This window comes from Phalacrocorax carbo, chromosome 7 (assembly GCF_963921805.1).
Source record: "Phalacrocorax carbo chromosome 7, bPhaCar2.1, whole genome shotgun sequence".
NCBI lineage: Eukaryota > Metazoa > Chordata > Aves > Suliformes > Phalacrocoracidae > Phalacrocorax > Phalacrocorax carbo.
Window position 1 is genome coordinate 46,410,019 of NC_087519.1, and position 23,780 is coordinate 46,433,798.

The following is a 23,780-nucleotide window of genomic DNA, read 5'->3' on the forward strand; positions in this document are numbered from 1 at the left end:
TTTGTTCTGCAACATACAGAACACAATGAATGAGATTTAAAAATGAAGCTGATGTGATTGGTCTGAATTCAGAAGATATTTTATTGCAAATGTAGCTATGTAGATCTATGAATTGGAGCGTTAGTGCCCCATGCTGAAAACACAGCTATTTGTTATCCATAAGGTTTATTATTTAGTGGTGTTTTTTGTGGTTTCCTATTAGGAGAGAAGATGGAAATTGTAAGCACTTATTAAGTAGCTTTTTTAGAATAATCTTAACTTTGATCTTCAGCTTTAACTTGACATCGAAGTAAAATCAAAAATACACCCTTTGTGATACCACTGTGTTAGCACTTCTGTTTTTTTTTCCAAAGGATTAGTGTCTTGAATAAGTAATATTGGGGCTATTGTTAGTCTGTAGCAAACCAAATTAGTACGTTTGACTTCTAAAGCTAGTGTGCATGTCATGTTTATAGAATATATGCATGAAGTTACGTTAAGCTCTAGGTAGCAGCTAGGGAGCAAAATCAAGTGTTACGCTTTTTTCCTAATTTTATTTTCTTACTGCATTACTAAAGATGAAGTCTTTAGGCAATCTGTTTTATTCCATGTATGCAAAATGTGTTTTTTACCATTCTGTTCAGAGTCGTGTACGTGTTCGGTCCACCAGTCAAAGAACCTCCTACAGATGTCACCCCCACTTTCCTGACAACAGGAGTCCTCAGCACTTTACGTCAAGCTGATTTTGAGGCTCACAATATTCTCAGGGAGTCTGGTAGGTACTTCGCCTTGTCCCATGGATTAAACGCCTGTTTCAAGATCCATGCAAACCATAACTGGTTATAGTTCTTGTGGTCCTGTCAAAATCTACAGGCTTCTTGAATATCTCCACAGAAGTCATAAATTAATGGGATGACAGGCAAGAGCCTTTTCTGAAACTTGTAGAATCTGATAGCTAAAAGACAGGAATTGCTAACCTTTCTGCTAGCAGAATTAATTTTAGGGGATTTTCGGAGACTAAGGCTTGCCTCTGGCAACTCATGAAGCTCTGAGATGGGGTGCTTCACTGCAGTGCATACTTCTGCAAAAAATACCGTTAGCCAGCTGAGAGTCAACCAAATTACTTTTCTTTGATGTCAGTCATCAGCATTTAGCTGAAGTAAATAAACTCTGTAAAGAAATTTGACATAGTTTGTAAATCATGGGGGTTTTTTGTGGAAAGAAGGGGGCCCAAACACTAAGTTTCTAATGGTGATGATGCCCACTACCAGTGGTGATATCATATTTCTTAACTTAAAGTAAAAGCTGTATTTATAAACCCAACCACTTCAGGCTAGCAGATGGTAATGCTCCAAACCCTTAATACCCATGGAGCATTCAGTACCCTGTGATACGGTGAACAGGGAAAGTATGGGAATACAGTAGTTCTGAGGTTCAGTGTTTGTTTTGGTTTTTTACTTAATTGCATTTGAAGATGTGATATGTGTGGGAAGCAGTTCATCAGACTTGTCTGTATTTTGTATAAATCAAATTACAAAGGCTATCTCTTTGAAAATACATCTTCTGTTTGCAAGGCTGTCTTACCATAATTTGTACAAAAATAGCCTCAAAAGGCTGAGGATAACACTGTCAATTGTGTTTGTAAAACTGTATATGTCTTGCTAACTTCTGGTGACAGTTGGTGTGAATGAATTGCTCCCAAAAATAAGACTTGAGTTACTTAGTGAAGAAGTACCTTGTACCAACAAGTTCAGGCCGGTGCAAGCAGAGCGTGAGAGGCTGCATCAGTGTTAGATGGGCTCTGCAGGCTGCCACGCACCTGAATCTCAAACTTTTAGATCATTTAAACAGTGAAATAGGGGCGTCTGTGTATTAGGTTTCAGAGGAGATATAAAAAAAGGTGGGAGATGATTGTCTGAAGTTACCCATCAACCACCAGCAGCAGAGACAGTTAAGAGCTTTCCTTCAAGTACGTCAAAGACAGAGATACTTGTGAATGGCTCTTTATTGGGCTTGATATGGGGATAGATAAAACCCCATGGTTATGTTATGTGGGAAGGGAAGTAGATCTTAAATTGCATTCACAGTGAATTACAGGATAATGGAGATTATCTGGTTTTGTTCTGCATGTCTGCAAACGCTGAAGATTATTTCAAGTGGCAATTTGAGTAGTTTTAGTGTATGCATCACTAATTACATAATTGTATGATGAGTGTGGTCTTCTGAGGTGTGGTAGCAGTTACAAGATCCCAGAAGACGTAAATGTAGCTCCTAGTGTATAGTTTGAAGTACATGTGGGAAATTCTGTAAAAATTCTATCGTCTTTGTGTCTTTAAACCAAATTAAAGCACTTCATACTGATATATTTCTGCAGGTTATGCTGGAAAAATTAGCCAGATGCCAATAATACTGACACCGTTGCATTTTGATCGGGACCCCCTACAGAAACAACCTTCCTGTCAAAGATCTGTGGTTATTCGAACTTTTATTACAAGTGATTTTATGACTGGTATTGCAGCAACTCCTGGTAATGAGGTTCCAGAAGAGGTAATACAGGTTTTCAAGTTTCTTTTCAACATGAGCTAGTATTGTAGATGACTCATTTTCACTTTTTTCCCTCTCTCTTGGTTGCTTGCCTTGACTTTGATTTTGTTGCAATTCTTTTTCTTTCATAGTATTCATTAGGAAGAATATGGTGGTGTTTCGGGGGAAAAAAAAAAAAACTGTAACAAAAAGAGAAGCTGGAAGATGAGTGTGAAAACTTACGGGCTTTTCAGCAGAGTTGAGCCAAAATACCATCAATTAAAAAAAAAAACAACCCGATACCCCAACAATTCCTGGGATTTTGAAATGTTTTTTTTTTTTTTTTGGATTAGTAATTGGCAATGTCCTGACTTACAGAACTACCCTTGATTGCCACATCTGATTTTGCTGGAACCTGGTGTTTAATGTCTGTGTGCTGTTTTCTACTTAGGTCACTAAAAGGATTTAGGAGTCAAGTTCAGGCATATTTTTTCTGGGAAACTTTATCCATTTCCAGTTTCAAGTACTTTGTCTCTCTGGGAATGCAGTTTAGACAAAGAACAGGATTGACTTCTTTTTTTTAAAAACATACTTCAAAAGCATATAGGCATTGTTTAGTAATGGTATGTAACTGAAGTCTTCTGCTTTAAGGCAGCCTATTCATTTAAAAAGAAATGCTTCAAGGTTAAGTTACCGTGTAAACTCTTCCATTATGTAAAATGAGGATTCATTAGACCTTGAAGTTTGTGGCTTAAAAAAAAAAAACAAAAACCAAAAACAAAGCCCACAAACCCAGAACAAAACCCACAAACAAACAGAACAACCAAACACCACAAAACCCACAAACAAACAAAACCCCTCCATATTCTTCAAAATGTTAAATGGTCACTTTAAGACTAGGTAATAATGTGGTAACAAAATAGTAGAGGTTGTGCAAAATATCTGTATTTATTGGGAAAATAATAATATTTGATTAAAATCGTCTGTTTCTCATGGAGAGCAACATTCTTTAATGTATGCTTGTACTGTAAACCAGTATGTCATGTAAGTGGCACTGTTACGAACCATGGGGTTTTTAAGGAAGCTGTACTTCTAAGGATCAGCGCATTCTTGACTAGAATACTTTTGCTAACACGAATTGATTGTGAACTGTGGAGAATAACTCTCAATGGAAAATCTTTCCTTTAGATGCTGCTTCCTGGTTTGGTTTTTCTCTTATTTTTTTAACCTTTAGAGCTCCCTTTTTGGTTTGAAAGGGGTTTCACTTGGGCTGTTGCTTTGTGTTTGATGGTTCAGCTGGAGATGATGGTCTGAGAGAAGTCTGACAGTGGCTGACACAACAGCACATGTTCCTGCTGAACTCTCAGGAAATAGTTTCAAAAAATGAAGAGCTGCTGGCTTGAGGGGAATTTATTGCAGCTGACACCCTGGTTTACTATCAGTGCCAAAAATCTGCAAGTTCTGAATGTAACTGCAGATATCATGAAGCTAGAGGTTTTCTTTATGTTGATTTAATTTCTTAATTGGTGGTAATATGTGAATAGTTACAGGCTCTTTCTCTCGTGTATAACAAAATTAGTGTGTACAAAGTTCTCCTTTTTTTTTTTTTCTCCACAATAGGTTGTGTTAAAAATGGTGGCAGAGATTAAGAAGATTCCTGGCATTTCTCGGGTGATGTATGACTTGACATCAAAGCCACCAGGAACAACAGAGTGGGAATAATTAACTTTTTTCTATTAAAGTACTGTGTGCAGTCTAAATCATATCAGAAACCATTCCCAGTGTTGACATGCAGTACTGTGAAGGAGTGACTGGAGCTGCTACATCGCATCAGATTCCTCTCCTGGAGCATAAACCTGCAGTTAAGAGCTGTGCTGGGGATAATAACTAAGTGGGGCTGAGGATTTGTACGGGTAAATAATCATGGCAGCATTGCCGGTGCGCAGACAGATTCCTATTGCTTTTGCCTTTGTCTTACTGATTCCTCCTGTTTTCTTGTGTTTTATTGTTAACTGTCATTTCAATGTCTCTTTGGTTTTGTACACTGTGTGAAACTAGGCAGTTTATTTACTTCTACCAAAAGCATTGTTACAGCCTAAAAACGTAAAATTAATTATTTGTGACCAACTGCTTTTGAACGGATTTATTATGAATAAATATTTTGCCAAATGGAGTAGTGGGTACCGTTGAGTTGTGGAATTACTGTGTATCTGTTGTATACTGTTAAGCTTGTTCTATATTGTTTGACGTATTAGCCCATGGCAATAATGTTGGCTCCAAGAGAGTAATGCTAAAATATTATGAAATGACCTGTCTGTCTTTCTGTACTCGCTCCCCCTTGCATTGCTCGGTAGGTGTGCGTGTTGGTAACAGATGTGTATACACAGGCTAATCTTTAGTATACACTTACTGCATGTATGCGTATGTCAAATTCCAGGCAGTGAAGTATCTTTGTGTCCTTCTGGGGACTCTGACAGAAGCATAAAAGTGGGAGTGAGGTTTGGAAAGCTGTTGCACCAGAGCTACTGGATCTGCGAATCCTGTTTCTGTCCTCAGACTCTTGCGCAACAGTCCCTTCGCAGCCTGCTGCCGGTGTGGTTTCATTATACTTGATGACAGTTTATTTGCTATGCATTTGCTTTTACAGGAATTTTTTTTTTGTATGTATTGTACTTAGCTTGATCTTCAAGATCATTATAGTCATTAGTGTGGAGTCATGGTATCAGAGGTGACTTACCCAATCCATATAGATCCCTTCCGTCATTTGTATTCTGCTGTTTATGTAGTTAAGTAAGCAATAATTTGAGAGATGGTTACTCTGGACACCTGTGCTTTTCTGATGTATTGAGGCAAAGCTGTTTCCATCCACCTGAGAATTTTGAGTGTGTCCTGCAGTTGCTGTCTGTGGAAGTAACAGTTAAATTCTGACCTGAGCAGCTTGCTGGGTGCCTGCCAGGTACCTCCACCGATGGAACCGTAACCATGTATCCAGGCTCATCACCATTACGTTTTTTTTTTTTAATTTAAGCAGTTGCATTTCATTCAGCTGCAAGATTACCATAGTATTATGGGGGTGAAACACTTGTTTTAAAATGTTCAGTAGCCTGGAGTATTTAATGGCTGTATATTTCCACTTGCATAGATTTGTGAACTGGAGTAATGGTTGAAAGTGTTCTATATTCTTTTGATTGCACACATTGTCCTGTTGTTCTTACATTTCCTGCCTACACATTATGAAAATTTAGTTGAATTTCTGCTTATAGGAGATGGCTAATGTGTTAATCTACTCTTTTGCCTGTGTCACTGAGTGGTGGTTACAGCCCTCTGCTCTTCAAAACCCTTTGGGGACACAGGCGTACAGGAGAGCAGTAGACCAGGGGCCCAGAAAACTGCCTTCCCCTCACAGCCCAGCCCCTGGAAGGTCCTGTAGCCTGAGCACATTGATCTTAATCGATATCTTAGTTGCCCCCTTTATAAAATAGGGGTAGTACTTCTCACCCACATCCATCATAAGCAATTTGAGCCCTTTGGATGAGCTTTTTGTGATGTAAGTGAAATACCGTTAGTACAAATGTTCTATCATCACTGGACTGTGACCTGTAAGAGCTGTTGGCCAAAACCACAGGAAATCGGTGTTTGCTGTGGCAGAATCTATTACAGCATGGGTTCTGCTGAAAACACATACATTTTCTTTGTATTATCTCAGAAGAAAGCTCCCTAATGAAATTATGGCCTTAGAGTACATTTTAACTTTTTGTCAGAAAAAGCTGAGGATAGTTTTCATTACTGTGGGGGTATCTCAGATGTAAAGGGTGCAGTGATGAGAAATGAATCTATTTGGTGCGATGCAGAAATCCTTCAGCCTTTTAATGCTATAGCAGTTGTTGCTCATTGTAAGTAGGCTTGCTGCTGCTGCTGCTGCCACCAGTCTGTGTTACCTTGACAGCAAACAGGCAAAACAGAAGGCATTACTAAAAAGTAATGCCAAGAATATAAGAATTATTAAAAAGTACTGAATGAAAAGAATATGGTAATTACTAAAAAGTAATGCAAAGAATTTAGAGCACCTCTTAAACCCAAATCTTTCTCAGTTTTGACTGAGACACTTGGTCTCCATGTAAATAAATCTGCAGTAAATAGTCCCATAGTTATGATGTAACTCACAAGAACACTTGGCCTGGTGATGGTGATGCCCATTGGTTTGGGGGTAAAGTAACTGTTGTACCTCTGGACCACAGACTTGCAGCATCCTTGTAGTGAATAAATGATTTCTGTCTATGTTGCGCACTTGGAAGTCCTTTGAGTTGCATCTTAACTATAGGCATGATGTATACCTGTATTCTATGTGTATACTGAAGTTTGACATACACTTCTACCTTCTTTGGATCACCTGGGTTGCTTTCATGTGTGTAATGAAACGGAGCTTGACAGCAGTCCCTGTGCTTTTTAGGAACATACTTTGGTTTGGGGTTTGTGGTGGGTTTTTTTAAGCCAGAAAGTTGAATATTGAAAATTTTAGGCATAAACTATTGCACTATAATCAAAACGTCTTACCAAAATGAAATTTGTGATCTTTAGCTCTCTTCCCCCTGTTTGACGCCTGTGCCATGCGTTGTAGACGTGGTGGGTTGTTCTTAGGAAGGTTGGTGTTACCCCAGCAGTTCTTGAGTGTTTTTATGGACTCCATGTGTATCAGACAGCCAGAAGTGGAGAGAAACATAATACTCTGTTCACATTTCTTAAAAAAAAAATAAATCTATATATATTTAGCACCTAGTTTACAAACTAATAACTGTAGCTGCCCTGTACAATTGTTCACCTCGAGTCTTCAGTAAAACATGTCAGCAGTTAGAGGAATTTGTATTGGGGGCATTCCCCGTCATTCTCGATTTTTAACATTTTTCTGCTTGTGAAATGATAAAGTACTGTGAGCCTTAATTTTTATCCACAAATAAAAATATTATGTTTGAACATGGGTGTGACTTACTCTTTTTAGGGCTTATATGTAGAAAACTACATTATAAATGGACTGTCCATTTTGGGTTGAAAAAGCTGGTTTGTGGCAGTCATGCTTTCTGGCTGCAGACCATCCTGGGGTAAGGAGATGCCCCTGCCGGGGCATGGCTATCCCTTGCCATGTCACAGGACAGGGCACCCCACCGCAGTGGTACTTGTACTGGTGCTGTGTGGTACTTGCCTGATGAGTGCTTTTGTACTGTGATATGCTATAGCAAATGTAACCGCTTCCTAGGAATGCGTATGGAGCCTCTTCTAGGGCTGTGTTCTAGCAGCCCTGTTAATTAACCTGAAGTGGTGGTGTCCACGCAAGACCAGGGCAGGCTGCTGCTGTCCCTTGGGGTGCTGCTGGTGGTGGGTCTGCAGCGTCCTAGTGGGAAACTCCCCCAGCACCTCGTTGCATTGGGGTTGCAGCTGGCTTTGTGACAGATCTCTGCTGCTGGTGTTTGTTTTTAGCGTAAGCAGTAGGTTACAATTTCAAGACTGCATGCAAATTCCCCCTCTAAAAAGAAAAAGGTTGCTGAGATTACAGGTAGGACTGCACATGAAGGTTTTGTTCATAAGGAGTTGCTGTCATTCTGTCTGCAGGGGAGAGTGCAAGTGGGCAGTGGTCATTTATCTTGCTTAAAGATCCTTTCTTGCAGTACACAAGCTATGCTCCAAAGTAAACAAACCCGACAGCCATGATTTCAGTATAAATAACTTGCCCTTGAGTGCAGTTCTGGCTCTGTGGGCTGGGCCGGAGCTGGGGGCACGGTGGGAACAGGGTTTGATTGATCCATCTGCTCACTTATTTGTGATGTAAAAGAACCCTTATCCCCCAAGGAGTGCAAAAACAAGTTGTTCTCCTCTAGGTCCCCGGCAGTATTTCTGAGCGCCCGCGGCGCTGGCAGCAGCCCTCTGCTCCATCTCCTGTTGTGCCTCAGCAGCTGGAGCTGCAGCCGTCAGGCCGTGCTTGGGACCCACGTACCTCACTGAGGCTGCAGGGCATTGGTACAGGTTTTGGAGGGACTGCCTTCCTCCGGGGAGTCTCCAAAACAAAACCTTGTCTTGCATGTTTTCCTTCCATAGCTCAGTAATGATAGGGACTCTGGGGCAAAACCCTCTGTGCAGTTTCCAGCCTTGCAGGAAAGTCTTAAGGGACTTCAGAGAAGCAGCGGGAGGGATCCAAGGTAAGGAGAGCATGCAGGCCTTGCCTGAGCATCACGCTGAAGCACTGTGGGAGCTGGGGATGCAGCTAGGGTGGTTTTGAACAAGGTGATGGCTGTGTGGCTGGGCTCATTGGGGAGCCTGGGGCTCTGGGTGGCAGGGAGCAGGTCCTCAGGTCTCTCCTCCCAGTTCCCGGCTGCAGGGCCAGCGGTGCCACCAGCGCATCCTGCTGGCTCTGGGTGCCGCCCCACGCCCACCCAGGGAGTGTGGGGGTGCTCGGGGCCACTGTTACAGGAACAAGCAAATTAGTGCGAGTAACCTCCTGCAGCACGAAAGCAGCCGGGGAAAGAATGGTTGCAGAAATAAAGCTGGAATATTTTTTACAAAATTCTAATTTTCCACAAAAGCTTTTTCAGAAACTTCAGAAGATGAAAAGGAATTCGGATTACTGGATTTTTTTTTTTTTTTGTGGATTTGGAATGTTTACCTTTTCAGCACAGGCTGGTCCTGCAATCCTGCGCACTGCAGCATGGTACCCCCTGTGTCAGGTTGGAGTTTCCCCTGGTTTTGTTTCCTCAGTCAAATATTCAGATTAGTTTTCTGGTCGTGTTGTATGAGTTAAGTTCCTTTAGATAGCAGGGCATATATTTCTGGGGCTGCTGTTCTTGCCCTGTGCTGGCTTTATTTAAAGGAATCCTTATTCTTCTCTTTCTTATGCTTCACCTTAGTCTAGTAATGCTCCTTCCTATAGAACAAAAAGCTTCTATCTTAAAATGTTTCTACTGCATTTTACAGCGAACACAGCTCCAAAGCAAGGTTTATAACTTTGAAGCTGAGGTTGGCTCAGTCGCTGCACGGTGCCAGCTGCAGCTCGGCTGTCAGGCCGGGGTCCCCTACTGCTCGGATGTGCTGCTGTGCATCCCCAGCACTTGCTGTGGGGCTGCTCTTGTTTCTGGCTTATTTCCGTGCTGAATTAGAAGCAGATTGCCAAGAGACTTGTGCAATGATATAATAGCTGCTGCAGCTGATTTAAGTGAGATTCAGGCCATTAACCCACTTGGCTAACGCATAAATGTGAAAAAAAGCCATATATAAAGGAGTAAAGTGGGATCATGAAGTGCAGTGTCGCAGCTGGGCCATTTCCATGTCTCTGCCTAAAGATCAGATTAAAAGCGTGTTGCGACTCTTCCTTCTTAAATTTAATTTCCCCATTAAATTTCATGCATCTCATCACAGAAGAGAAGTTGAGACAAAGTGCTCTTGCTGTCCCAGGGATAACCGCTTCTGTGGGAGTGCAGTGCTGGGAGGTGAACTGCATCTCATCCGGGGGAGAGGGTTATTTCTGTTTCTCTAATTGCCTGAACATGAACTGCCGAAAACTGAACCAGTGCTGTAACTTAATTACTTCATTACAAAATGGAATAGTTTTAACATTTGAATGAGTCGGCTGGCTTCTGCACTGCTGATTCCTTTATGGGTTTGCTCATACTGGTTTTGAAAATAGCAAGGGCAGTCCTTAAAGATGACGTCCTAAACTCACTGACCTTTAGGTCAGACAGATGGAAAAAAAACCCCAAACAACCCACGCCAAAGTTGGGGGTGCAACTACACGCCGAAACGTTGATTTTGTTCCCATAAGCGTCATGGAGGAACTGGGTGTCCAGTGGGAATTCTGCTAGGAAATATTTCCAGGCTCATTAAGTGCTTTCATTAGTGAGGTGATAAACCCCAGCTACGCCCCCCTTCATGCCACACAGCTCCCAGGGACTGTGGTCCCCCCACCCCTCCCTTGGGTACATGGGGAGTGGGCTGCAAACACGGAGTCACGCTGCCCTGCCCTTTGGAGAGCTGCGGTGCCAGCAGAGCCGTCGAGGCACCCATGGGGGAGCCCAGATACAAAGCAGCTGGGTGGGATATTTCTCTTGCCCTAATCCCGTCACTACCTGTCTCTAGAGAAGCAAATCCCAGTGGCGGTGGGTGACAGGCTGGAACGGGAGGTCCTTACCTGGGCTGTGCTTCCCAAGCTTCAGCCTTGCCACCAGCGGCTTCAGAGGAAGGCTGGAAGGTTTTCAGCACGAGGGAGTGGGAACAATACAGATAATTCAATTTCCAGCGGTTGGTTTAGCTTGGCGAGGCAGGGCATGCTTTAAGTGCTTCGCACATCACCATCGCAAGCTGCGACTACGTGGGGCTCTGCAAACGCCTTCGCTTTGGGCTTGTCAGCTGCACGTTGTGCCCTGTTACTCCCAGAGGCTCCTTTTTCATGGACGTAATTGATTTAAATGTGTGTTCAAGAGCCTCCTTAGAGCTGGGATAGTTTTCTTGTTGATTGTTCACAAGGGCGGTTTGGGATACAAAGGCTAATATAAAGCAGCTTGCAAGATTTCTTCCTTTTTTAACGTTTTTAGGGTGAAAAAAACACGGACAAATGTTCTGAGATAAGTGTAAGCTTCATGGACAGCCTGAGTTTAAATTAGGTGTTAATTGAGAGGAATGTTAATTGAAGAAATAGTTTCTGCTCCTTACAGGGTCTGGAAGAAGGTGACAAAGCTGAGGGGCCGTGCCTGGGGACCGTCACCGTGTCCCGTCCCCCCCCCGTGCGTGTCCTGCTGGCTGCCCCCAGCTGAGTCCCCGGCCCTGCTGCTCCCCGGGGTGGCCAGGCTCACCCTCCCTACAGAAAAGGGTGTTTGCCAACATATTTGTGCACATGCTTTCCTTAAGGAAGAAGAAATAATTCAAAGCCGCCGTGCATAATTTAGCATGCTCTGACATGAGCTGCCATCTGACCATGGGGCTTGCAGGGATCGTGACCCGGCCACGGACACTGGAGTCCCTGAGCTGTTATTTCCCTGGTGGAAACTTGTGATGCCACAGGGGAAAGGGAAGCTCAGCCTGTGGCCTCCCTGTCCTGCAGCTCTACCTGAGGTGGTGCTTGGCTCTTGTTCATGCAGCGCTCACACGTTGGGTTTTATGCCCAGGACTTACATTCTTGTGCAGCTCTTATCCTTTGCTCTGTGGGATGATTTTGTTATTGTTTGGGCAGGGTGGCATGTGACAAGTCACTTACAAGTCCTCAGCTTATCTCTTCATGTCTGATCTGCATGGGGCCTGCCCAGATCTCTGGGTTTCTTGTCATGGAGATGGCATGCTGCTCAGGACATTGGGAATGCAATGAGAATCAGTGGATTTTTAGGGTTTTTAGAGAAAAAAAAATTAGGTTTCCTTGATGACCGCAGCCCCATGAGAGCTCTGGAGGGATGTCCACGGGCTCCTGCGGAGCTCCAGCCAGTCTCGGTGGCAGAGCTCGGTGGTGGACCTGGACTGAAGGAAACTCTGTACCTGTGCAACAGGGACCTCACTGCTCCACACTGAATTTTGCAGAGCAGGGAGAATGTCTCCGCCGCACAAAGCGGGGTGGCTGCAGAGCGGGGACACAGCACCACACGCACCCAGGTTTGAAGGTGACTGAGTCAGGGCTTGGATTCAGGATGATCTTTTGTGCTTTGTGGAGCCGGCATTTATTTTTAGTCACTTCTGTAGTGATGATTGCCATGGTAACGCAATGGCATCCTGCAGGTTGTCTGATGGATGTGCTGTTGTGCTGCTCTGATGGCACCGGAGCAGGAGGAGCGGGAGTGGGGACAGGGCTCCTGGCCACGGTTTTTGGGGGGAAAGGGGCAGCTCAATGTCCCATGTCTGGTCCATCCCATGGATCTGGCTTACAGTCAGAGCTGGGGCTCTCGCCACCCCTGGCTGGGTCTCTCCACCTCTGGAAACCAAACACAATCCTCCAAGCACAGAAATCTGTCCAGGAAGAATGTAAATACATACCTAGAGCACTAAAGCTGATCAGCAGGGAATTAACTGCTCAAATTCTTGTCGACTAAAGCGCATCAGCCTTTTTGTCTGAAATTTATGCAGAAAAGTAAGGAACAATGTGGGTGGTTCTGCACCTTTCTGTACTGTTTGAAAGAAGATGCTGAACGATCCGGGAAATTGTCAGGCTTCAAAGGCTAGGGCACATGTCCAAGAGCAGAGCCAGGCACCACCTCCCTCGCCTGCCTGCCCTGGGCAGCCGCTCACCTCCAGAAAGGTCTGAACATCTGAATTCTCCTTGACCTTGGAAAATCTTCCCCTTTCTAATCATGGATTGCCTGATCACTAGTTGCTCTTGGTGCAATCCAGAGCAAACCCAGAAAAGCCGCTTGTCAGTGATCTCACTGAAGACTCGGCAAGGACAAAAATATATGTTAATTAACATACCCAGGAATTTTTCTCTTTGCTTGGGTGTGATAGGACTATTATTTGGCTCCAAGAATATAGCTAAAAATTATTTGAGAAGATAAAAGGCTGAAGAGAGACTACTTCCACTTCATTTTTTTAATATCAGCAGATTGACTCACTCAAAGATGAATGTTATCCTGTGCGCTCCAGGCTGCCCAGCTCCCTTACGCCCTTCAAGGAGGCAGCTGGAGCTTTCCAAGGGGCTGCCTTTGGGATTTGTGGTGTATGCTGCAACATGCAACCGCTCCACCTCCATTTCATGAAGAAATAAGTGCTTTTTACCCTCTGTCACTTTTAATTGCAGTGGTGTTTCAATCAGATGTAATAAATCTGGACGGAACAGGAACATAGCAATACATCAGCAAATTGCAAGTGGCTGTAATTACCCACGGGCGGCTGAGACGCCCTCGCTGGCACTGTCCCCAGGCGAGAGTGGGAACAGCAATAGCTGCGGGGGGCAGTCCCGCTCCCTGTCCTGTGCTGGTCAGCAAATGGATCAGAAGTAGGCAACACAGCTGTTTTTGTGTGTGATGGCTGATGTGAGATCTGCTTGTCTGCAAGGGCTGGAGTTGCTCTCCCAGTGCATCAGCGGGGAATCCATGAGCAGCCAGTGCCCGACAGTCACATAGTTCATCGCACGAGCTGGGCTTGCTCAGACTGCACAGGAGTGCACTTGGTTTCCATCCTGTGCTATAAATCCGAGGGGAGGCAGTTCACCTCCAGCTCTCCCTCATGCTGGGGAAGATTTGCCAGCAGGTCTGAGAAACACAGAGAAACCAGATACTCCTTCCCCAGGAGACACACCTGTAATGGTCTGCTCCCTGCTCCTGGGATGGGAACAGGACATCAAAACCAGGAGAGGGCTGGATACGTGGAAATACATTAATACCAGTTTCTGTTATATTGGATGCTGACATTTCTCTTTAAACCCTGAAGTATATAGATATAGCTAACTCTTGGTTATCCAGTAATGCCAAAGATACAGCTATTTTGTCATTTCTCCCCCTAAATGCTGTTCCTATCACCATGCCTGGGCTCCACCCCACGGAGCTGGGTTGGGGCAGTGTGGTGCCCATCCAATGCTACTCGTGGGCAAAAGCCTGGAGGGGGAGCATGCACTGCAGGGGAAGCAATGCTGCTAAATTATAAATGTATTTCATGTTACTGTTGGGCTCTGCTCCCTGGCAGCTAGGAGGGTCTTAGCCCCTCTCTGGTGCTTATTTTGGGTATTTTTCCGGGGTGGGGCTGACCAGAAGGGCTGGCACAGGTAGGGAACCAGGGCACCAAGGGGGGAAGCCAAGGAATAGTTTTAAAAACTAAATTAAATCTAAGCAGATACATAGCGGGTTTTAAACATCATTTTGAACCTGTTCTTTGTTTTCCTAGGTCATGCCTGCTTGCCATGAATAGAGGGAAGAACCAAGGGAGGGCTGCTCCTCCATCCTGTGAGGGCTGATGTGATGCTGGCTCCCTTTCTAGCTTATTCCAAGAGAGGATGAAAACGGCAGGGAATGTCCAACCTGCCATGCCAAATTTTTCAGAGATCTTGCTTGTATTTGGAAGCACATTGAAATGGCTGATTTGGGATCCTTCCTGTTGCATTCAGGGATGCCATTATTGACCACGGCACAGGGGTCACTCCAGGGCACTTCCAGAAGTTAAGAAATGCAAAAGTGGATCAGGAGAGGAGCTTGGAGGTGTCCCTCGGGCTTTCTTTGCAGGAAAGCACGTTTGCTGAGGATGCCCGTCCATCTCCTGCCGGCTCTGCCCGCGCCGTGCTGCCTCCTGCCCGGAGCAGGCAGGTGCTGCCTGCAGGCTTCCGTGCCCAGAGCAGGGCAGCAGGCAGCGGGCCGGGGCACAAAGCCCATTGCTGCTGGCCAAGCAGTGCAGGGGGAGTTGAGACTTTCCCTGGTCATGCTGTTCGTAAGTCACTGCATTTAAACGCTGTCAGAGCAGGGTGAACCACTTAAAGCCAATTAAGATCCTTAATGAATTGAAACCTGATGGGGTTTCAATTACCTTAAGTAGAAGACAGTGTGGAGCAAGAGTGCCGTTAGCCTAAAGGCTATCGTTTAGACTCCTGTTAATTGGGTTACGCATTTGAAAATTACTGTGCTCCTATGCGATGAAATATATATGTTTACTTAGATATCACTTACAGATACTTTCCTACTCAATCTGTACGTCAATCAAAAGCTTGCATTATTCCGCTTAAAAACCTCTAAACAGGACCTTCCAAGTTATTAACTGCTGCTCATTTGTCCTGCTTGAGATGAGCTGTATCTGTGTATGCAAATAGATTTTAGGTGAACATATACATAGCTGAAAAATTTTGGGGAATACCCTCTTTAAGAGGCTAGTGTGGAATCTGAAAAGCTAGGGTGGATTTTAAGATAATTTTGAAAGAGGATGAATGTTAAATGAGTTTTAGTAGAATTGATGGAGAATTACTGGGTCAGAATTCACACCCTGCTTTCCTTTAGTTTGGGATGAGGCAAAATAAATTTACTGTGAAGAAGATCAGCACAGACTTTCACAGATTTAGCTGAAATGCACATCCTGATAGAATACTGCTTAAGAGATTAAAGACAAAACAAAAAAAGCCCCAAACAAAAAAACTTTAAAAATTAAAATTGTGTGATGTGTACTAATTCATCACGGGAACCTAAAGCTTTTCCGAGCAGAAAACACCTACTGTAATGTTTCTCTTATTTACATCTGGAAAATGGGAGGTTTGACTAAAACGGTGTCTGAGCCAGAGGAAAATAAATTAAACCCTTGTTCTGATCCCGGAGGTGGCGAGGCTGGGTATTCCAGGAACGTTCTGCTTTAAAACTGGTGACATGAACTATATTGTTTGACTTTTTTCATGACTGTTCTGTACCTCTGCACTACTTGTTACTGCTGTAACCTCCCTTCGCTCCAGACAGCTCGGGATTGTGCGTTTAATACAGATAAGTGCAGGGCATTACGCTTGGCAGCGAAGAGATTAACCCACCCGTGTGGGCTGGGCGGCTGCTGGGGCAGCGAGGGCCTCGGTGGGGGCCGTGCCACGGCTGGGGACCCAGCTGAGCCCCGGGGCCACCGGCTGGGACCTGCCAGCCAGGGGTGGGTGCGGGGGGACCCGACTGGCAGGTGGGGCGGCTTCTGCAGAGAGAGGCACGAAGATGGTTTCCCTCCTGTGTGCCCAACTCTAGGGACAGCAGCTGGAATAAAAATCAAATTTTATAAGGCATTTTAAGAGGACCTACAGAAATTTTCAAAGCCCGGCCACTATACCCTGGTCCTGTACCCCGTGTCCCCCTGGCCGCCTGCCCCCACAGTGGGAGTGGGGTGAGGCCTCCCCCCAGGCACTGCCTTCTCCCCTCTTTCCCTTCAGGAAGGGAGCTCATGTAAAACTGGTTAGTGATTAATCACCACCCCTCATCTGGGAAATAATACAAGGGCTGACTAGTCTTGGTCTAGCAATGTTCACAGGTGGGATGTTTGCTAGTACCTAAGCGGGAGATGATTTCTGGTGCTGCGGAGGGCTGGGTGGGATGCTCATGGGGCAGAGGGCTCATCCCCCAGGGAGGTGCCCCAGGGTTGCCCACGGTCCCCCTGGAGAGCCAGGCTGGAGGTTTGTGCTGCTCCGGCACGGCGTGGTACCCTTGCTCGGCGAGATGCTGAGGAAGCCGAGTATTTCAATACAGCCGCAGAAGTGCGGTATCAATATTTAAAGCCAGCTGGCTAGGTTGGCTTTCAGGAAAGCAGTCTTTCTGCATTTTTTATAAGGTGATCCAGGGTCTTCTTACCTGCCAGAATATATAATCATCCAAGAGACAATATCCGATAGCATTACCTACCTAAATGGGACATTACAGGAACATCTCTCCTCACAATAGCCTGCTGTACGACCAACAATGCTCCATTTAGAGAGGAACAAATTGTCAGCATCTGCTTTTAATTTAGTTTACTTTCAAGGTGACTGATACCTTTTAAAGTCTGGGAACAACAGGGCTTTTCTGTGGTTAAGGAAATGATACACATGGAAGGCTGCGTAAGCACAATATGCCTTTTGTACAACTTTAAGAACTTTATTTTGCTTTTGTTAGCCAGCTTCCAAGTGAAAGAACTTGAAGAATCTTACGAGGCTTGAACTTATCTGTAAAACAAGTATATATTCCTTCAGCTGCTCAGGGTTGATTTAAAGGCTTCTGGAGTTGCCGGAAACCTTTTCCAATTTGGGAAGCGCTAGAAAGCTTAATGAGAAACAAGGTAACATTTTAGAACAGGCTCAGTACTAGAAATTGTTAACAGCTCAAATTTCGAGGCATTTTTCTGCAGTTTTGCAAAATATCCAGAGAACATTTTAGTGCCATGTCTGATTAATAGGTTGGGTAACACCAGTTTCTGTGGAAGGCAAAGTTTATAGGATTTCTTCCCAACAGGGATGGAACTGCTTTCTTAAAAAGCACCTAAAAAAGGCGCTTTTTTTGACTGTGGGCACATCCTGAAATGCAGTGAACGTGCAGAGTGCTGTTGTTGCAAGTAGGATGATCCCTGTGCCAGGCTCCTCAGGGGGAGCATGGCCAGCAGACCTTACCCACGACCATGTCTAGCTCAGGAGGCCCCCAGCTCCCAAAGGTTGGGGGGGACCTGGCGGAGGCTGCCTGGGTGGCCAGAGGCTGGAGGGTCCCAGGTCCAGGAGGGGTGACGAGAGCTGGGCTGGTCCTGGCTGGCTGAGAAGGGACCCAACAGCAGCCTGGAAGTGCCTGGAGGGGAGAGAGGAGGGTGGCAGGCGGTAAGGCAGAGGACACCAGCCACAGCTTTGGAGCTGGGAGCTTTGAGGTGGATGTTGGGAAGAGTTTTTTCAGCAGAGGGTTGTGCAGCGTGGGAAGAGGCTGCCCAGAGAGCTGGGGGACCCTCCAGCCTTGGGGCCTCTGCAAGACTTGGGGGGGGAAACTCATCTAGGGCTGATGACAGACCTGCTGCCAATGGGAGACTGGGCTAGAGACCTCCAGAGGTCCTTTTTCCCTGTTTCGGTGAAGCTCTTCATCCAGCCCCCTCATCCCTGTGCAACTGCTTGCAAGTTGCCTTTCCACGTGAGAGACACATTCTCCGTGCAGGGCACGGGTGGGCGATTGCTCTTCTTTTCTGTGCAATGGCTTTAAAATCCTCCTTGTCTTTAGAGGGCTTTTTTCCTCTCTGCCTGCCTCTCTCTCCAAACAAGGATATGTTTGTGCTTCTAGAGTGGCTGCTGTGATTAGTGCTGTAATCTCCATATCAGCTTTTACTTTTCAAAACAAAGAGGGACATTAATACAATTCTAGTATCCGTTCCTTTCATACATTTTCCTGAAACACTGTTTGCTCAGCAAACAAATCAGGAAAAGTCATCACTTTGTTCTCATCTTAGGGGTGATCAAGTCCCTGAATTTCTACAAATTCCTTGGAGAATGGAAGTTCCTGCCAGACAGGGCGACCCAAGCAGCTGGAGCACTGCACGTGGGAGGAGGAGGAGGGATGGACTGGACAGCTCAGCTCTAACGCAACCGGGTCGGTGAAGACACTGATGCTCTGAGGCCGCATCCAGCAGGAACCATGCTGCAATTTGCTCGGGCGAGCTCACGTGGCAGTGGGTTTGCCGTTGAGGTGAGCGCACACGTGACTTCATCTATGTTGGCTGGAGCCCTCCGATGTTTACAGCTTTAGCAAGCTGGACCTTTTTTTCCACTACTACCCATCTAAATACCTTGTTTTATACAAGCCCAGGTTAGGTGCGCTGCTTTGCACGTGTTTATATGTTGTTTTTTAAGAACAGTCCTCCTTATTCATTGCAAAACGAAGCCCGCTGGTAAGCGGGAAGCTGCTACAGATGTTTCCATGAGAAGGTTGCAGCTCTTCTTTCTGGTTAAGCTCCGCAGACACATATCTAATTACAGCTTTGTGGCCGGCATGAGGTTATAGAGGGAGGAAAGTGCGTGCTGAAAATCAGTTTAAATGATTTGAGGGCAGCGACTTAGTGCTGGGTGTGCTGCCTTCACACCGAGGCAGGACACAAAATGCTGGCAGCACGCACAGGGACCGTGGGGAATAAAAATACTGAGGAAGCCCTGAAGCTGAGGAAGCAGTCGGTGCTTTCCCTGGGGAGCAGGGAGAGAGCCCTGAAGAGCTCCTTGGAAAGCGGGAAGGAAGGCCGAGCGCGGGCTGGCCAGCCACAGCAGCGTGCTCAGCGGCTGGCTCTGCTGCGGGAGCTGGAGATGAACTGGTACCTGCGGGTCTGTGAGCTCTCCCATGAGTACACCATCGCCTACACCACTGGGATGCCCCACAGGTATGTACCCGCTGGCTATTCAGACAGTAGCAATTTGCACTCCAGGAAATGATGGTGGTGGTGGTGATGATTACGATGATGATTATAATAATAATAATAGAAAGCTTTTTGACTTTAGGAGCCTGACTTTTCTGATTATTTGGGTTTTTTTTTTTCCCTGCACTGTGATAGATGTGCATTATAGAGCTGAAAACTCTGCAAACCTGTTTCTTAGTTTCCATAACTTCTTTGGCATAAACTGCCAGGGGTTATTCAGCCTTATTTCTCATGGGCTGTTTTGTCCAAGTGGCTGTATTTTTATTTGAATTTAGTTGAAAAGTTGTTGCTGTTGTGCAGGGACTGTGTGGGTGACAGGAGAAAATGTCAGGACAGCCTTTGCTGGGTGCTGGTGTCCCCTGGTCCCCGTCTCCCCCTTCCCTCCCCAGACCCGGGCAGCTGCGAACAAGCCACCCGGGAGGGGAAACCTGCAGCTGCTGAATTTCTAATTCCATCAGTCTTAAATGTCAGAGCTTCCAGAATCTGATCTTACTCCTTTAAGAAAAATATAAGGGGATCTTGGTATTAGTGGAAATTAGATGTGCGACACTCTAATCTCCTGTGCCGAGTAAGACCCTTAATGAAATAGGAACCTAAATATGAATTGCCTGGCGTTGCTGTCTCAGTCCTGCTGTCCACAAACAGCAGCAACGTGGGGACAGGGTGACTGTGCTTGCTCAGGGTGCTTTTAGGCAGAGGGAGGACGTGGATTTCATTTACCTTGAGGAACAGGGCTGCTGCCAAAGGGAGGTTTCATTGTTTTGCCCAGCAATACATGAAAGCATCAGTAACAACAGGGATTTCAGCTGAGAAGTTGGGTGAGATATTCCCTAATCCCAGACAGAACGGAGATGCCTGAAGTGCCTCGCACAAACTGAGATCTTACAGACGTGCTGGGATTAGAAATTAATAAAAAAAATAATTAGAATAAAAATTTGAAACAGGATGGCTGAAAGCAAAACAAGATAAAACTATGAGAGATGGAGCAAGTACTTGCTAAGTGCAGAAATGTCTAACAAGCCCAATGAAGGAAATACAAGCGGGTCTGTAGACTAAGACTGAGCACTATTTTGGGCATGGCACTCATCGGCCACACCAGCCCGTGATCAGGCACCTGTGGTCTTAAACAACGCTATAAAAACAAAGCACTGGGGAATAACTTTTGGGAGAACTAAGTTTCTAATGATGCTGATCTTTTCAAGCCTCTAAAACTCCAAATCAGTGAAACACTTATGTCTAAAAAATGCAGAAGATCTTGCAGAAATATTGCTTTGCCATTGATTCACCTTTCCCTACAGGTGAGGAGAGAGATGGATCTGACAGGAGGTGAAACAAAAGGGGATTTATTTTAGGAGCTGGGATGAGAGTGAAAAGAGACATCAGGAGTCCCAGCGGATGAACTGTGCTCAAATAAAGTGTGTTGCTGCAGACCTGTCCATGCCTGCTGCAAGGCACTGCAGGAAAGATCACAGCTACAGCCTTTGGTGTTGCACTGCTGGGAGGAAAAATCCAGTTCTTATGAGGCAGGCATGGCTGCAGTCACAGGGCACCTTTCCCTCCATTGAGTGTACTTGTGTTGCAAAGAGTAGAACCTGAAAGCATCGCCTGCACCCCACCATTGATGGTTCACCTGGGTCAGTACCATGAGAACAGGATCCCCCATCTTTGGGCAACAGTGTGTCAGGGTACCATGGGGCTGGGGGGGCCCTGGGGCAGCAGGGCAGGACCCCTCCCACTGCCCCAATCTGGGACATTGGGGACATCGATGTCCCTAATGTCCTCAGTCCAACGCCCCCAGTGTCCAATGCCCTCAATGCCCTCAGGGCCCTGACACAACAGTTGCAGAGAAAGAATAACCGGGTAATCCAAATGTCCATGCCAAACTCCCCCCTGTGACATTGAATTATAATCTTTTAAAGTACGTTCTGGGTTTGGGATCAGTCTTTGTTTATCTGCTTTGAAAGATTTAAGGATTAGTTAAGTTCATGATACATCAATCACTTGATTATTTAACTTATTTTTTCAATGTATTTGAGATTGAAAAAACAGTCAGAAAATGGGTTGAGTTTTTAAAATAGAAGAGCCTCAGAAATCTGCCTCCATGGTATGTATCATACATTGTCAGGATTTGTTTTCTGGGAGCTGGTCTTGGCCAGAAAAGGTTGCTGTTGTCCTCCTAGATGTTCTCTTAACCGGAGGTCGCTGGATGCCCTTCTGCACTGGATTTGGTGATGCCGTGAAACCTGTGCTCTTTCTCCCACCACCCCTCAGGGATGAAGACCCTGAGAACCAGAGGTTTTTTGTTTGCTATTTAGCAGTGGTGAAATAACTGGGTTTTGGTTCAGTACATTTATTTTTAGGCATAGTGCTCAGACATGTACCTGTGTCCTCTCCTGCTGCCCCGTGCCGAGAGGCACCTAGTTCTGCGGAGCTGGAGGTTTTGTAGCATCTTGTGGCATCTCAGAGACTTTGCCGGCTCCCCTCCCACAGCCCCTCTCCATCATGCAGGAGCTCCTGCGGGGCCGTGCAGCCTCCCGAAAGCTGCTGCTCCTTCCCTGAGCCGGCTCTGATGCCTGTAGTTCATTCCTGTCTCAAGTATTTCCCTTGTCTGTTTTTAGGTTGTTTTTTTTTTCTTCTTGGTGTTTGCTCTGTAGCCTTTGTTTTCTAATTAATTGTCGAAGCCCCAGGAGGCTGCAGATACTGAGGAAGTTTACAGATCGGGTAACCTGAGCTGTGAGAGTTTACAAAGGACTATGAGAAAACAAAAGGCTTTAATGACTTGCATAAGAGATGCTCGCAGCATTCATCTGTCCAGGCCAAGGCCTGAAATAAACCCTGTGAGAATATTTGTTTTACATTTGTTGGCCTTGGATTGAATCCCAAACAAATATGTCTCATTATCTAAATATAAGACCTGGGAAATGGGGTCTGTGCTCTATTCCCACTGGCAGTCCTTATCCCTTGGAGTTCTTGACCATCATAGGTTTCAGCAGATGAACAAGATTGTTGATCTTGGCCAGAATCCATCCTGGGCATCAATTAAAATGAGCCAGTTGCAATAATATAAAGAACAGCTGGGAGAAGAATACTGCTCTGTAGCCCTGTGGCCCTCTTGGGCAACACAACCCAGCTCATATCATCTTGCACTGGTGAGAGTGTGATGGCTCTGGGCTCTCCCTTCAGCGGACTGTAGGTTGGGAGCTCCTGAGGACCCCACACTCCAGCAGCTGCTGGGCATTGAGGGTCTCTTTGCAGCTCCACGTGTAGACCATGCATTTGTACAAGCCCACCTGTGCGGATATCCCACCCCACAAGCCGAGCCTGCAGAAGCCAGGTGAAGTCCTCCTGAGAGGTAAAAAGCAAAGTGTGGTTCCCAGAGCCTGCCCTCCCGCCACGGGCTGGCCGGGGAAGCTGAGCCGAGCCGCCGAGCTGAAGCAGCTGGAGAAGTTCCTGCACCTGCATGGGCTGTCGCTGCAAGAGACCGTCCGAGCCGAAACAGGAATGAAGTACAGGTACTTGTGTGTGTCCCTTGCTGGGGTACTTGGTAACTGGCTGTACAGCTGCAAACAGCTAAAACAACAGGAAACTTGACTGAGCAACCTGTGCACACCCTCAGGCAGGCTTGCAAAATATGAAGATGTTGTCTGCTTTAGTAGCTTTTCTTCTCTAAGTTTTCTGAGGACCATAAGAGTTAGCACGGCTTTGAGCAAAGCTAAATGCATGTGACCTATTCTCTTAAAACTTTGAATTTGACCTTTTTCTTCTAACATTAGTTTTTTGTGTCCATCTACTGAACTGCCTCTTTCAAATTTGGGTAGAAGTATCTACTCTTTCTGATGTTTTAATGAAAACTCATTTATTTATGTGCATTAAAAGGCTGAACAGTGAAACAGAAAACATGGAGAGTAGAGGTGTTCTGACTGTGGCTGGTGCTTCGATGTAACGTCTGTCCCCACTCTGCCCTAAAACTGCAGCAAATGGACTGAAAGCCCTATAGCCAGAGTCTGCCCGGTTCAGGCTGTGAAATACATGTCTTGTGTGTTAGAAAGAGTGTGCAAGGGGGAGGACTTCATCCATGCAGGAGCTGGGACACCCTGGGGAAAGCAGGTGTGAGCTGGGGAACGACTGTTGAAGAAGACATCAGTGAGATTTGTCTATCAGTTGTAATTTTGTTTTGTTTTGAAAGAGATTAATTTTAAAAGGACGACATCCCATATGGAAAGTAGATACATTATTTGTGCTTCTAATAAAATTTTCTTCAAAACATTTACTTTCCCAAGAGATTGACTTTTGCCCATGGCCGGTCTGAGCTTAAAATTTAAATAAGACAACAGGTTTACAATTTTTATGGAAACAGCAGAGTTATGTCACAGATTTAGCGGCTGGCCAGGGAAATTTGTTGTTTGGTGACACTGTGCAGAGAGGACTGAGTGTGTAAAAGAAGTGCCTTGGAGCCAGCATCACAAGAAACAGCAAAG

At 45.5% G+C, this 23,780-nt stretch overlaps 2 protein-coding genes across 3 annotated transcripts in view; both read left to right on the forward strand.

The window, feature by feature from the left end:
• GMPS (guanine monophosphate synthase) overlaps positions 1-7,473 on the forward strand; it is a 31,331-nt gene extending 23,858 nt beyond the window's left edge. The window contains exons 14-16 of the mRNA XM_064457850.1: positions 624-754; positions 2,354-2,526; positions 4,123-7,473. Coding sequence (XP_064313920.1) covers positions 624-754; positions 2,354-2,526; positions 4,123-4,224 — 406 coding nt within the window. The 3' untranslated portion in view covers positions 4,225-7,473. The remainder of the gene's footprint in view (positions 1-623; positions 755-2,353; positions 2,527-4,122) is intronic.
• A 10,899-nt stretch (positions 7,474-18,372) lies between these two features.
• Positions 18,373-23,780, forward strand: part of KCNAB1 (potassium voltage-gated channel subfamily A regulatory beta subunit 1) — a 75,919-nt gene continuing 70,511 nt past the window's right edge. Inside the window, exon 1 of one of the 2 annotated variants that reach the window (XM_064457863.1) lies at positions 18,373-19,266. In XM_064457863.1, coding sequence (XP_064313933.1) covers positions 18,995-19,266 — 272 coding nt within the window. In that variant the 5' untranslated portion in view covers positions 18,373-18,994. Of the gene's footprint in view, positions 19,267-22,194; positions 22,815-23,780 lie in introns of those variants that run through there. The other variant, XM_064457864.1, reaches the window with a different exon arrangement.